Source organism: Scyliorhinus canicula, chromosome 12, assembly GCF_902713615.1.
Source record: "Scyliorhinus canicula chromosome 12, sScyCan1.1, whole genome shotgun sequence".
Classification (NCBI taxonomy): Eukaryota; Metazoa; Chordata; class Chondrichthyes; order Carcharhiniformes; family Scyliorhinidae; genus Scyliorhinus; species Scyliorhinus canicula.
The window spans coordinates 1,365,499-1,379,369 of NC_052157.1; the positions used below are offsets into that span (position 1 = coordinate 1,365,499).

A 13,871-nucleotide genomic window follows, 5' to 3' on the forward strand; every position below is an offset into this window, starting at 1 on the left:
AGGATGTAGCCCATCTGGGCCCGGAGATTTATCAATTTTCAGACCTTTTAGTTTCTCTAGCACCTTCTCCTTTGTGATGGCAACCATATTCAACTCTGCCCCCTGACTTTCCTGAATTGTTGGGATATTACTCATGTCTTCTACTGTGAAGACTGACGCAAAGTACTTATTAAGTTCCTCAGCTATTTCCTTGTCTCCCATCACTAGATTACCAGCGTCATTTTGGAGCGGCCCAATGTCTACTTTTGCCTCCCGTTTGTTTTTAATGTATTTAAAGAAACGTTTACTATCATTCCTAATGTTACTGGCTAGCCTACCTTCATATTTGATCCTCTCCTTCCTTATTTCTCTCTTTGTTATCCTCTGTTTGTTTTTGTAGCCTTCCCAATCTTCTGACTTCCCACTACTCTTTGCCACATTATAGGCTCTCTCTTTTGCCTTGATGCATTCCCTGACTTCCTTTGTCAGCCATGGCTGCCTAATCCTCCCTCTGATAACCTTTCTTTTCTTTGGGATGAACCTCTGCACTGTGTCCTCAATTACTCCCAGAAACTCCTGCCATTGCTGTTCTACTGTCTTTCCCACTAGGCTCTGCTTCCAGTCGATTTTCGTCAGTTCCTCCCTCATGCGCCTGTAATTACCTTTATTTAACTGTAAAACCTTTACATCTGATTCTACCTTCCTTCCTTTCAAATTGCAGACTGAATTCTACCAAATTATGATCACTGCTTCCTAAGTGTTCCCTTACTTTAAGATCTTTTATCAATTCTGGCTCATTACATAACACTAAGTCCAGAATAGCCTGTTCCCTCGTGGGCTCCATCACAAGCTGTTCCAAAAAGCCATCCTGTAAACATTCAATGAATTCCCTTTCTTTGGGTCCACTGGCAACATTATTTACCCAGTCCACCTGCATATTGAAGTCCCCCATGATCACTGTGACCTTGCCTTTCTGACATGCCCTTTCTATTTCGTGGTGCATTTTGTGCCCCTGGTCCTGACCACTGTCAGGAGGCCTGTACATAACTCCCATTATGGTTTTTTTGCCTTTGTGGTTCCTCAACTCTACCCACACAGACTCCACATCGTCTGACCCTATGTCGTTTAGTGCTATTGATTTAATTTCATTTCTAATTAACAAGGCAACCCCGCCCCCTCTACCCACCTCTCTGTCTTTTCGATAGGTTGTAACAACAAAGTCATTCTAAACCTTTATGAATCAATTGATAGGCCTGAATTTTGTACAATTCCAGGCATCATTGAGAAGGATGCCAAAGCCTCGGAAAGGGTACAGATGAGGTTTACAGGATGATATCAGAGATGAGGGAGTCTTGAAGATATTGGAGAAGCTGAGATTATTCCCTCTACAGCAGAAAAGGTTAAAGGTCAATGAAGTATTCAAAAATGGAGAGGCTTAGATGGGTTTGGGTTCTCCCTATTGATCTATTTCCTCTGGAAAGTGAGTCAGTGACGCCCATTAGTGGCGGTCTTCAGGATGTCAGAACAGCCAGAACTCAGAGAGGAGAGGAGCTGGCGCCCTGACCTTCACCTCCCTGAAAGCCCGGCGATGACTCCCACTCAGGTGGTGATTGGCAGCGCTGCCCAATGCCCCAGACTGGCTGACCGACCTGGTCTGAGGCTAGAAAAGTTGCATTGTTAGTAAGGAATGAAGTTAAATCGATAGCAAGGAGCGATATCGAATCAGAAGGCAGAGAATGTGGGTAGAGTTGAGAAATCGCAAAATAATAGAACACACCCTCGGGTAGAGCAAAAAAGGTGATAAGTGTGAGAAGGGAGGTGGTCAATGCAGGATTGAAGGTGTTGTATCTTAATGGGCGCAGTATGCAGAACAAGGTAAATAAGCATGTTGCGCACATTTAAATTGGCCGGTATGATGATGTGGGCATCACAGACGTGGCTGCAAGGCGATCAGGGCTGGGATCGAAATATCCAAGGATATATGTCCGATCGAAAGGACAGGCAGATGGGCAAAGGGGGCGGGGTTGCATTGTTAGTAAGGAATGAAGTTAAATTGATAGCGAGGAGCGATATAGGATCAGAAGGCATAGAATCTCTGTGGGTAGAGTTGAGGAATCGTAAAGGTAAAAAGACCCTGATGAGAGTTATGTACAGGCCCCCTAGCAGTAGTCAGGATGTAGGGCAGAAAATAAATCAGGAGATGGAGAAAGCAAGTAAAAAAAGCAATATCACAATAGTCATGGGTGACTTCAGAATGCACGTGGACTGGGAAAATCAGGTTGGTCGTGGATCCCAAGAAAAGGAATTTGTGGAATGTTTAAGAGATGGTTTATTGGAGCAGCTTGTGACCAATGAGTGAACAGGCAATTCTGGATTTGGTGATGTGTAATGAGGCAGATTTGATTGGGGAACTTAAGGTGAAGGAACCATTAGGAAGCAGTGACCACAATATGATATCTGATAGGGCCTGGTTTAGCTCACCAGGCTAAATCACTGGCTTTTAAAGCAGGCCAGCAGCACGGTTCGATTCCCGTACCAGCCTCCCCGGACAGGCGCCGGAATGTGGCGACTAGGGGCTTTTCACAGTAACTTCATTGAAGCCTACTCGTGACAATAAGCGATTTTCATTTCATTTTTTTCATTTCATTTACCCTGCAGTTTGGGAGGGAGAAGCTGCAATCAGATGTAACGGTATTACAATTAAATAAGGGTAACTACAAAGACATGAGGGAGGAGATGGTCAGAGCCGATTGGAAAAGGAGCCTAGCAGGGAAGACAATGGAACAGCAATGGCCAAGGTTTTTGGGGGTATTCAGGAGGCATAACAGGAATTCATCCCAAGGAGGAGGAAACATGTTAAGGGGAGGACAAGGCATCCACTGCTGACGTGGGAAGTCAAGGACAGCATAAAAGCTAAATAAAAATCATACAAAGTGGCGAGGATTAGTGGGAAACCAGAGGATTGGGAAGCCTTTAAAAGCGAGAAGAGGACAACTAAAAAAACAATAAGGGGGAAGAAGATGAAGCATGGGTGCAAACTAGCTAGTAATATCAAGGAAGATAGGAAGAGTTTTTTTCAACATATAAAAGGTAAGAGAGAGAGACAAAAATAGACATTGGACCACTGGTAAATGAGACTGGAGAAGTAATAAAAGGAAACAAACAAATGGCAGACAAACTGAATAGTTACTTTGCATCAGTCTTCACGGTGGAAGACACCAGTGGGATGCCAGAGCTCCAGGGTGCAGAGGTGAGTGCAGTGGCCATCACTAAGGGGAAGGTTCTGGGCAAACTGAAAGGTCTGAAGGTGGATACGTCACCTGGACCAGATGGACTACACCCCAGGGTCCTAAAAGAGATAGCTGAGGAGATTGTGGAGGCATTTGTGATGATCTTTCAGGAATCACTGGAGGCAGGAAGGGTGCCGGAGGACTGAAAAGTGGCTAATGTAACACCCCTGTTTAAGAAGGGAGGGAGGCAGAAGATGGGAAATTGTAGGCCGGTTAGCCTGACTTCGGTCATTGATAAGATTTTAGAGTCTGTTATTAAAGATGAGATCACAGAGTACTTGGAAGTGCATGATAAAATAGGACTGGGTCAGCACGACTCCATCAAAGGATGGTCATATCTGACAAATCTGTTGGGAGTTCTTTGAGGAAGTAACAAGGAAGTTAGACAAAGGAGAACCAGTGGACATGATTTATTTAGATTTCCAGAAGGCCTTTGACAAGGTGCCGCATAGGAGACTGTTAAATAAGTTAAGAGCCCATGGTGTTCAGGGTAAGATCCTGGCATGGATAGAGGATTGGCTGACTGGCAGAAGGCAGAGAGTGGGGATAAAGGAATCTTTTTCGGGATGGCAGCTGGTGACTAGTGGTGTGCTAACTAAAGTCCTACTGGCTCTTCCTCACATTGCCAACTTGGTGACACACGGACTGATTCCTATTCAACCTTAACTGCTGTCCATATTGACATGATTTTGCTGAATGCAGAGGGTCTTTTCCTTTATGAATTTTACAAATTGGAGATGGAATATCCATTTTTATCATTTTGGTACTTGTAGAGTTCGCTATGTATGAATATACCAACCAAAGCATTCTTGCAGAGTTTAGCCACAATTGATACCTTTGGTAGATCAACCCTAGTTGCTATATCTTTCGTAGCTTCGAGAATACATCACCTCGTCTTAGGTGCCTCTTGGTTCATCTGCAGCAGTGTGCAGGGAATGGAATCCGTATAAGGAAGATTGATTACAATATTCGCCTTTCTTCCTCCAGAAAATATGTTCCCCACAATGCACAGCTATTCAGTGGACTTGTGCAGTGGCAGCTATTTTTATTGGTTTGTTTAGTTTAATTTGGACATTAGGTCAAACAAACCTGTTTTTTTGCAAATTGAGGCTCTTTATAATTCACAACCTGGTTTCTGTGCATGGTTTCTACAGTGAAATGTAGTTACCAGTACACTGGGCATTCATACTAACCAGTCAGTAATTAAATGGAGTGGGGTAGGGGAGGTGAAAAAAGCAGACTTTTTGCTTTAATTCGGAAATGTTAAAAATGCACACAATTCCTGGTCTCTGAATTGCCTCCAGTGTTCCTCTCTGCTTGCCTTCATTGGACGGGGCATCGAGCATAAAAAATGGCAGGGTATGCTACAGCTATATAGAACCTTGGTATAGCCGCACTTGGAATATTGCGCACACTTCTGGTCACCACACTATCACAAGGATGTGGAGGCTTTGGAGAGGGTGCAGAGGAGGTTAACCAGAATGTTGCCTGGGACATAGCTATCAAGGACACGCAGGAATCTTGGCTTTTTAAAAAATCATGGGGTGGCTGGCTGGACCCATCCCTTGTTGCCCCTGAACTGAGTGACTTCCTAGGCCATTTCAGAGGGCATTGCTATGCGTCTGGAGTCACAAGTAGATTTCCTTCTCTGGTCCAACTAACTGCTAATATCTTCCAAACCAATCATCTTGGGTCAAAAGCTGTTTAATCCTCTTTCCAGAGCCGCTATTGGGCAAGGTGAAAAAGTTAACTGTATACAGCTGAATTCTGATGGCACCTTTTGAATTTGAAATAGAAACATGTTCTTTGAATTTACTTTGGATGGATCTTTCTGCTAGTATTGTCATAAATAATTTAGGGCAAATTTATTTATTCTAAAACTCTAACTTTACAATGTCAAGCAGTTAAAATGAATTAATCTCTCACCTAGAATTATATTAAGGAGACCCAATTTGACCAGTTCTGAATAAATGGGGAGCATTCTCACTGTGACCACAAGCTTGCCCCAGTGAGACATTTGTAAACGCCAACTGAATATGTGCCGTTAATTTGTGATTTTGTTGTTGTTTTAGGTTCACAGTGAGATGTTAAATACACAAACACTCCTGGTTAAGCTAATGGAAAAGGAGCATGCATTAGTGCAAACACAGTGATGTACTTAGAAGAATGGAGGAAATTAAATTGCAAGATTTACCAAAAGAAGCAGAGCAAAGGAAGGCTGATAAAATATTTTTTAGAATTAAAAGCTAGACTTATTTGCATTAGTATTTCAAATCTCTGATGTATTCTGGAGTAAATTGTGCAATAAGAGGAAGTCTCATTTATTTGGGAAACTTGAAATATGTCATACTGGTTTCTCAACTGCCCGATCAAATTATATGTTTGTGTAACACAAAGATAAATTATGTTCAAATATGAAGTGCCCTAGTTGGTAGGCTGCTCTATAATGCCATTTGAAAATGGAACAAAAATCTATATTTTTATTTATCTGGATAAAGACAGAATAACTTGAATTTTATTTTAATAAACACAGTATGAGCCCAGAATTCCCACTTTATTTGTGTTTACTTATAAAGACCATCTTAGTAACAGAATCTGAAGGGAAAGGAAATGTTATTATACTTTTATTGAAAACAAACTCTTCTTGTAGTTGTTGTTTTCAAATATTAATTATTCCAAAATCAACTGAGCTCATCAGATGTGTAGTTCTGGGAAATTAAAAACAAAATGTCTTCAATTTTCTGATTCCTGTTCTGTTTCAAGGTGAAACTAGCTAAAATATCTCATTTTTATTTTTCTGTGTTTCTTAGTAAGATTAACTCTGAAATCCTGCGGTCTATTATTTTCCATTTCAAAGCAAAACTTTGAGTAAGGTGCCATTTCCTGAAAACTCAATAGCTGACCAGGGATTTAATGATCAGTCACAATTTTGGTTATTTTAAACAATATATTGAATACATAAATATGGGGATGGGATGGCGATAGTGGGGCTGTGTGAAATGGCAGCTTATTGCAGTGTGCAGAGAGGATGTTTCCACAATGTGAAATCAAATGCCCAGGATATGCTGATGTGGTCTCTGTGTCAGGAAGGAGCTGGTTTGTAGTTCCAAGCAACCTATTTAAATATCATGCCCGCCTGTATTCCACCGTACTATTGTTTACAAAGAGGGGCAACTTGATATGTTTCTGTTAGGAACGTTTATGCAATAAATATTTTTTTTTGCTTTTTTTCCTATTTTTCGCATCTTTAAATATGAAGAATAAGATATTTGCTCATGTTTAATAGGCAAATATTAACCACTCGAGCTTCTCTTTATGAAGCCTTCATAAACTGGCCTCTTCAAATAACTCTCTCCTTAATTGTTTCATATTCCTATGCTTTTTAAAATATGAACTATGTTTGTACAGCATCATTGTATCCTGGAATCTTGTTCATTTCCAGCATTAAATTCCATATATTCTCATGCTAAGGGGTCTGTTCCATTTCACACTTTATAATTATGGATTGTACAAATAACTTGCATATGATCAAAATTTATGTTTAAATGGTAAAAATGATTTGAACAAATTCTAAATGCAGCTGGTTTTGATTATCCAAATTGTCCACAATTCTATTAGATTTTCATTATCAATTTTCCCCCCAGGATTTCCGTGCCTTTGGGGTTGGTTTTAGTTCAGGCTCTGTCCTGCTGCTGTTGAGTTAGTGTCTGGTCTATCTGAAATTCCTATTTTTTTTATAAATGGGAGGAATTTTCTTATTTGAATATGATATTCAGCCAGAAATATCAGTATTATGTAGAACTGCAAATTGTTTTTGATTTCAAATTGCTGATGTAAAGCACCCAGGAACAAACATTTTCTGCCGTTTGAAGTTTCTCTACAGCAAAGTGTCCCTATCATAATGCAAGGGGAGCAGCCTTGTCCGAGCAAGCTGAATTGCAGAAAGATGACTGCTGTTAAGCACACTGCAAGGACCTCTCGCCAATTTTGCAAATGACACGCAAAATCAGTTAAGCAGAAAGAACTACCAGTAACGTGTGGTTATTTGGCAGTTCAGGAAATAATGCTTAATTACAGTACTTTGCACGAAATTAGGTTCTAGTGACCTCTTGGTCATTTGTAGTCAATGTATCATCTTGTCTATTGAGCAAGTATTAATGCACAATTCATTGCCTGTCTTTTTAACTGGGGTTTTCTGTTTTGTTAATTTTTTAACCCTTTCCCGCCTGACTTAATTGATCCTTGCTTTGGTTTAGTAGATATCAACAACTTTCCAGTATCTCACCCAATTAGCCCTTCATCCTCTGTAAAGCTGAACAGTGTTGCCAGCTATTCAGCCATGAAGGGTATTCCATTGACCCCCTCCTAATTTGCAGATCTGCCAGAACTGGAAAGTCTGGCTTTATTCTTCTTAATAGTCCAAAGCCCTTTGGCCACTTGTAGCTCCCTGGCTGAATAGTGAGCTATATGAGGGGTATGTGGGCAAAAACCATTCCAACATGGTACAGAGCTCTGTCTGCGTCTCACCTCAAAGTCAGTGTCATTAAGACACAAAGAAGGCATACAAGACCTGGAGATTAAGAACAGGATTAATTGCTCGAGTCAGACTGAGGGAAAACCTGGGAGAAACTTGGGTTTAACAGTTTCTAGTTTATACCGATAACTGAAAGTTGATCATATGGCGACCTATAAAATAGACACTGTAGAGTGGTAACATTACTTCCAATTAATATGTAGGAAAAGAGAAATTTAGGATTGAATAATGTAATTGACACATGGAATGTGCTTTTAAGTAGAGCATTGGAGGTTATGAGGTTAATTGATCCTTGCAATTCACATTAATCTGACCAGTTTAGACCACGAAAATCAACAAATTCTCCGGTAATTGAACCTGGCATCTTATACAATTGGTCTGACAGCTCATTGTGTGTTGATTCTTCCAGGGCACTAGGAAAGCTATTGGAAAATAGTCTGAAGTAAAGGAATAATTTCACATTGCTCTCAAGTAATTTGCTGCATGTTGCATTGAAGCTGCCTGGATAACTTGACCATTAAACATGAAAGTGCACAATTTGAGAAAATGCAGTTCAAGAGGCTGCACAGTAGATACCAGGGACCCGGATTAACACTGCTGTCTCACAGTGCCAGGGACCCGGGTTAATACTGTGGCCTCACAGCACCAGGGACCTGGGTTAACACTGCTGCCTCAGTGCCAGGGGTCCAGGTTAACACTGCTGTTTCACAGCCCCAGGGACCCGGGTTAACACTGCTGTCTCACAGTGCCAGGGCCCCGGATTAATTCTGTTGCCTCACAGTGCCAGGGACCCGGGTTAACACTGCTGCCTCACAGTGCCAGGGCCCCGGATTAATTCTGTTGCCTCACAGTGCCAGGGACCCGGGTTAACACTGATGCCTCACAGTGCCAGGGACCCGGGTTAGCGCTGCTGCCTCACAGTGCCAGGGACCCGTGTTAACACTGATGCCTCACAGTGCCAGGGACCCGGGTTAACACTGCTGTCTCACAGCGCCAGGGATCCGGGTTAACACTGCTGACTCACAGTGCCAGGGACCCGGGTTAACACTGCTGTCTCACAGTGCCAAGGATACAGGTTAACACTGCTGCCTCACAGTGCCAAGGAGCCGGGTTAACACTGCTGCCTCACAGCACCAGGGAACTGGGTTAACACTGCTGCCTTACTGCGCCAGGGTCCCGGGTTAACACTGCTGTCTCACAGTGCCAGGGACCCGGGTTAACACTGCTGTCTCACAGTGCCAGGGACCCGGATTAATTCTGTTGCCTCACAGTGCCAGGGACCCGGGTTAACACTGCTGCCTCACAGTGCCAGGGCCCCGGATTAATTCTGTTGCCTCACAGTGCCAGGGACCCGGATTAACACTGCTGCCTCACAGTGCCAGGGACCCGTGTTAACACTGATGCCTCACAGTGCCAGGGACCCGGGTTAACACTGCTGTCTCACAGCGCCAGGGACCCGGGTTAACACTGCTGACTCACAGTACCAGGGATACAGGTTAACACTGCTGCCTCACAGTGCCAGGGATACAGGTTAACACTGCTGCCTCACAGCACCAGGGAACTGGGTTAACACTGCTGTCTCACAGTGCCAGGGACCCGGGTTAACACTGCTGTCTCACAGTGCCAGGGACCCGGGTTAACACTGCTGCCTCACAGTGCCAGAGACCCGGGTTAACACTGCTGTCTCACAGTGCCTGGGACCCGGGTTAACACTGCTGCCTCACAGTGCCAGGGACCCGGGTTAGCACTGCTGCCTTACTGCGCCAGGGTCCCGGGTTAACACTGCTGTCTCACAGTGCCAGGGACCCGGGTTAACACTGCTGTCTCACAGTGCCAGGGACCCGGGTTAACACTGCTGCCTCACAGTGCCAGAGACCCGGGTTAACACTGCTGCCTCACAGTGCCAGAGACCCGGGTTAACACTGCTGGCTCAAAGTGCCAAGGACCTGGGTTAACACTGCTGTGTCACAGTGTCAGGGACCTGGGTTAACACTGCTGTCTCACAGCGCCAGGGACCCGGGTTAACACTGCTGTCTCACAGTGCCAGGGACCTGGGTTAACACTGCTGTGTCACAGTGCCAGGGACCTGGGTTAACACTGCTGTGTCACAGCGCCAGGGACCCGGGTTAACACTGCTGTCTCACAGTGCCAGGGACCTGGGTTAACACTGCTGTGTCACAGTGCCAGGGACCTGGGTTAACACTGCTGTGTCACAGCGTCAGGGACCTGGGTTAACACTGCTGTGTCACAGTGTCAGGGACCTGGGTTAACACTGCTGCCTCACAGCGTCAGGGACCTGGGTTAACACTGCTGTCTCACAGTGTCAGGGACCTGGGTTAACACTGCTGTCTCACAGTGCCAGGGACCCGGGTTAACACTGCTGCCTCACAGCGTCAGGGACCTGGGTTAACACTGCTGTCTCACAGTGTCAGGGACCTGGGTTAACACTGCTGTGTCACAGTGTCAGGGACCTGGGTTAACACTGCTGTGTCACAGTGTCAGGGACCTGGGTTAGCACTGCTGCCTCACAGAGCCAGGAAGTGAGTTAGCACTGCTGCCTCACAGAGCCAGGAAGTGAGTTAGCACTGCTGCCTCACAGAGCCAGGAAGTGAGTTAGCACTGCCTCACAGCGGCAGAGACCTGGGTTAACACTGCTGCCTCCCTACCCCTCCTACCCATCTTGTTTTGTGACACGGTTCGGGAATCCATTCAGCCTTAATGAATCCAAAATCTCCAAACCCCTTTTTTAATGCTTCATCGAAACGTTTTCCTGTCCAGATTATAAAGTTAGTTCTCCTATTCAATGTCTCCCAAACAGGGGAAACCAGTGATTTCTAAGTAGTTTCCTAATTATGTGGTACCAGTTGTCCCCTCACCAGCAGAAATGTTTGCATTAATCCTTCATGATACAAGCTTGAGTCACGCTTCCACCCCACCAAGTGACTTCACCCCCTTTCTGATTTGTGGTTAAATGATCAATAATCTAGAAACATCTTTAAACATTTTTTGTGTCCTTTTGCAGTGAGCCTGAAATGAATGGTAATGTCCTTCAAGTTTGTGGTGAGCCCTATTTGCAGAGTATTGTATTATGCACGTTATTTTAATCAGGCTGTTTGATGTGTCTTCGCTTTTGTTCAGGGATCAAGCAGTCTTTCTTCAGATAGAACTCCAACCCAGAAGAGCATCTCCTGATTGTGAGGGTAAATAGAATGACTACAGTACAGAAGGAGGCCATTCAGCCTGTCAAGTCTGCACCAATTCTCTGAAAGAGCACCATGCCCCACCCTATCCCCATAACTCCACCTCATCTTTTTGACAGTAAGAGGCAATTTAGCACGGCCAATACACCTAACCTGCACATATTTTCAGTTCAAACACTAATTGCAGTTTCGACAGTGGGACCATTCAAAGCCGAAACTGGGCAAACTGCTTGAATATAGGATAGTTATGGAGGCAATTCAGCCGCTTGTCTCTGATGTGGCATTTCGCTAGATCGTAGCTCCATCTGTATCTCCACTCCAGTCACCTGCTTTTGCAGCAAATTCATTGGTACTTGCACGTATTAAAAATCTGTTGATCTCAGTGTTACATGTCCCAGTTATTTGGTAGGTTGGAAAAGAGTTTCTAGATTTCCACTAACCTTTGAGTGGAAAGAGCACTCCACCCAAGCCCACACCTCCACCCTATCCCTGTAATCCAGTAACCCCACCTAACCTTTTGTTTTAGACACTAAGGGCAATTTAGCATAGCCAATCCACCTAACCTGCACATCTTTGAACTGTGGGAGGAAACTGGAGCACCCAGAGGAAACCCATGCAGACACGGGGAGAACGTGCAGACTCCGCACAGACAGTGACCCAAGCCGGGAATCGAACCTGGGACCCTCGTGTTGTGAAGCAATGTGCTAACCACTGTGCTTTTGCGCTGCCCCCAACTCCTAAATTACTATTACAGTATCTGTAAACTTAAATGTATAACTGTGTCTTCCTTCATCCAGCTGGTTTAGCACACTGGGCTAAACAGCTGGCTTTTAAAGCAGGCCAACAGCGCGGGTTCAATTCTCGTATCAGCCTCCCCGAACAGGCTCCGGAATGTGGCGACTAGCGGCTTTTCACAGTAACTTCATTTGAAGCCTACTTGTGACAAGCGATTTTCATTTCATTTCATTTTCATTTCGTTAAGTTTGATAAAGAGCGGAAGTTTCAATGTAGATTTCTGGGAACACCACTTATCATGTCCAGCAATGAGAACAAACGCTTTATTCCTAGCCTGTCTCCTCCCCACCAATGTCTACAGATTCCAATTTGTGCGTTTTCTTTTTTGTTTATCCTGTTTTGTGTGGAATTTTAAATGTCTTTTGGAAGTCCATGACGGTGGGCATGATTCCGAGGCCTCCTCATGCCTGACTTGGCATTGGGATGAGGCCGCTGAAGCTCGCGAGGGGCAGTATCCGCCATGCTATTACCTCAGAAGATTTATCTACATTAGTCACCCAAAGCTGAAAATACAAGTTGCATCAACAGCAGTCTCCAGTTCCATATTGAGACTTTCTTAGAATCATACAATACAGAAGAAATCCTTCAGTCCCTCAAGCCTGCTCCAACATAAAAAAGCCTACTCTACACTCATCCCACTTCCTAGCACTTGGCCCAGAGCCCTGACTGTTTTGACATTTCAAGTGCTCACCAAGTACTTTTTAAAGATTGTGAGGATTCCTGCCTCAACTCCCCTCCCAGGCTGTGCATTGCAGATTCCCACCACCCTCTGGGTGAAAAACCTTTCTTCAAATCCCCTCTAAAACCTCCTGCCTTTCAACTTAAAATTATGCCCCTTCAACTAAGGAGAACAGCTGCTTTCTATCCACCCTGTCCAAGTCCCATATAATCTTATTTAACTCAATCAAGTCCCCTCTCAGCCTTCTCTGCTCCAAAGAAAACAACACAAGACTATCCAGCCCCTCTTTACGGCTGAAATGCTCCATCCCAGGCAACATCCTGGTGAATCTCCTATGCACCCCCTCCAGTGCAATCACATCCTACCTATAGTGCGGTGACCAGAACTACACACAGTACTCCAGCTATGGCCTAACCAACGTTCTGAACATCTCCAACAGAATAATAAACTTTATTGTCACAAGTAGGCTTACATTAACAGTGCAATGAAGTTACTATGAAAAGCTCCTAGTCGGCACACTTTGGCGCCTGTTCGGATACATAGAGGGAGAATTCAGAATGTCCAAATTACCTAACAGCACTTCTTTCGGGACTTGTGGGAGGAAACCGGAGCACCCGGAGGAAGCTCACGCAGACACAGGGAGAACGTCTACTGTTGGGAGTTTTCTATAGGCCTCCGAAAAGTTCCAGAGATGTAGAGGAAAGGATTGCAAAGATGATTCTGGATAGGAGTGAAAGTAACAGGGTCGTTGTTATGGGGGACTTTAACTTTCCAAATATTGACTGGAAACTCTATAGTTTGAGTACTTTAGATGGGTCCGTTTTTGTCCAATGTGTGCAGGAGGGTTTCCTGAAACAGTATGTAGATAGGCCAACGAGAGGCGAGGCCACATTGGATTTGGTACTGGGTAATGAACCAGGCCAGGTGTTAGATTTGGAGGTAGGTGAGCACTTTGGTGATAGTGATCGCAATTTGGTTACGTTTACTTTAGCGATGGAAAGGGATAGGTATATACCGCAGGGCAAGAGTTATAGCTGGGGGAAAGGCAATTATGATGCGATTAGGCAAGACTTGGGATGTATAGGATGGGGAAGGAAACTGCAGGGGATGGGCACAATTGAAATGTGGGGCTTGTTTAAGGAGCGGGTACTGCGTGTCCTTGATAAATATGTACCTGTCAGGCAGGGAGGAAGTGGTCGAGCGAGGGAACCGTAGAGTAGTTGCATGACTTGTCAAGAGGAAGAAGGAGGCTTATGTAAAGATGAGACGTGAAGGTTCAGTTAGGGCGCTTGAGAGTTGCAAGTTAGCCAGGAAGGACCTAAAGAGAGAGTTAAGAAGGGGTAGGTGAAGTCTTTGGCAGGTAGGATCAAGGAAAACCCTAAAGCTTTCTATAG

At 44.4% G+C, this 13,871-nt stretch overlaps 1 protein-coding gene across 8 annotated transcripts in view; it reads left to right on the forward strand.

Annotated features, from left to right (window-relative positions):
- Positions 1-13,871, forward strand: part of gabpb1 (GA binding protein transcription factor subunit beta 1) — a 149,304-nt gene that overhangs the window by 113,264 nt on the left and 22,169 nt on the right. Inside the window, exon 9 of one of the 8 annotated variants that reach the window (XM_038812955.1) lies at positions 5,342-6,006. The exons of the other annotated variants lie outside the window; for them this stretch is intronic. Within the exon in view, the coding sequence (XP_038668883.1) occupies positions 5,342-5,422 (81 nt within the window). The 3' untranslated portion in view covers positions 5,423-6,006. Of the gene's footprint in view, positions 1-5,341; positions 6,007-13,871 lie in introns of those variants that run through there. 8 annotated transcript variants of the gene reach the window in all.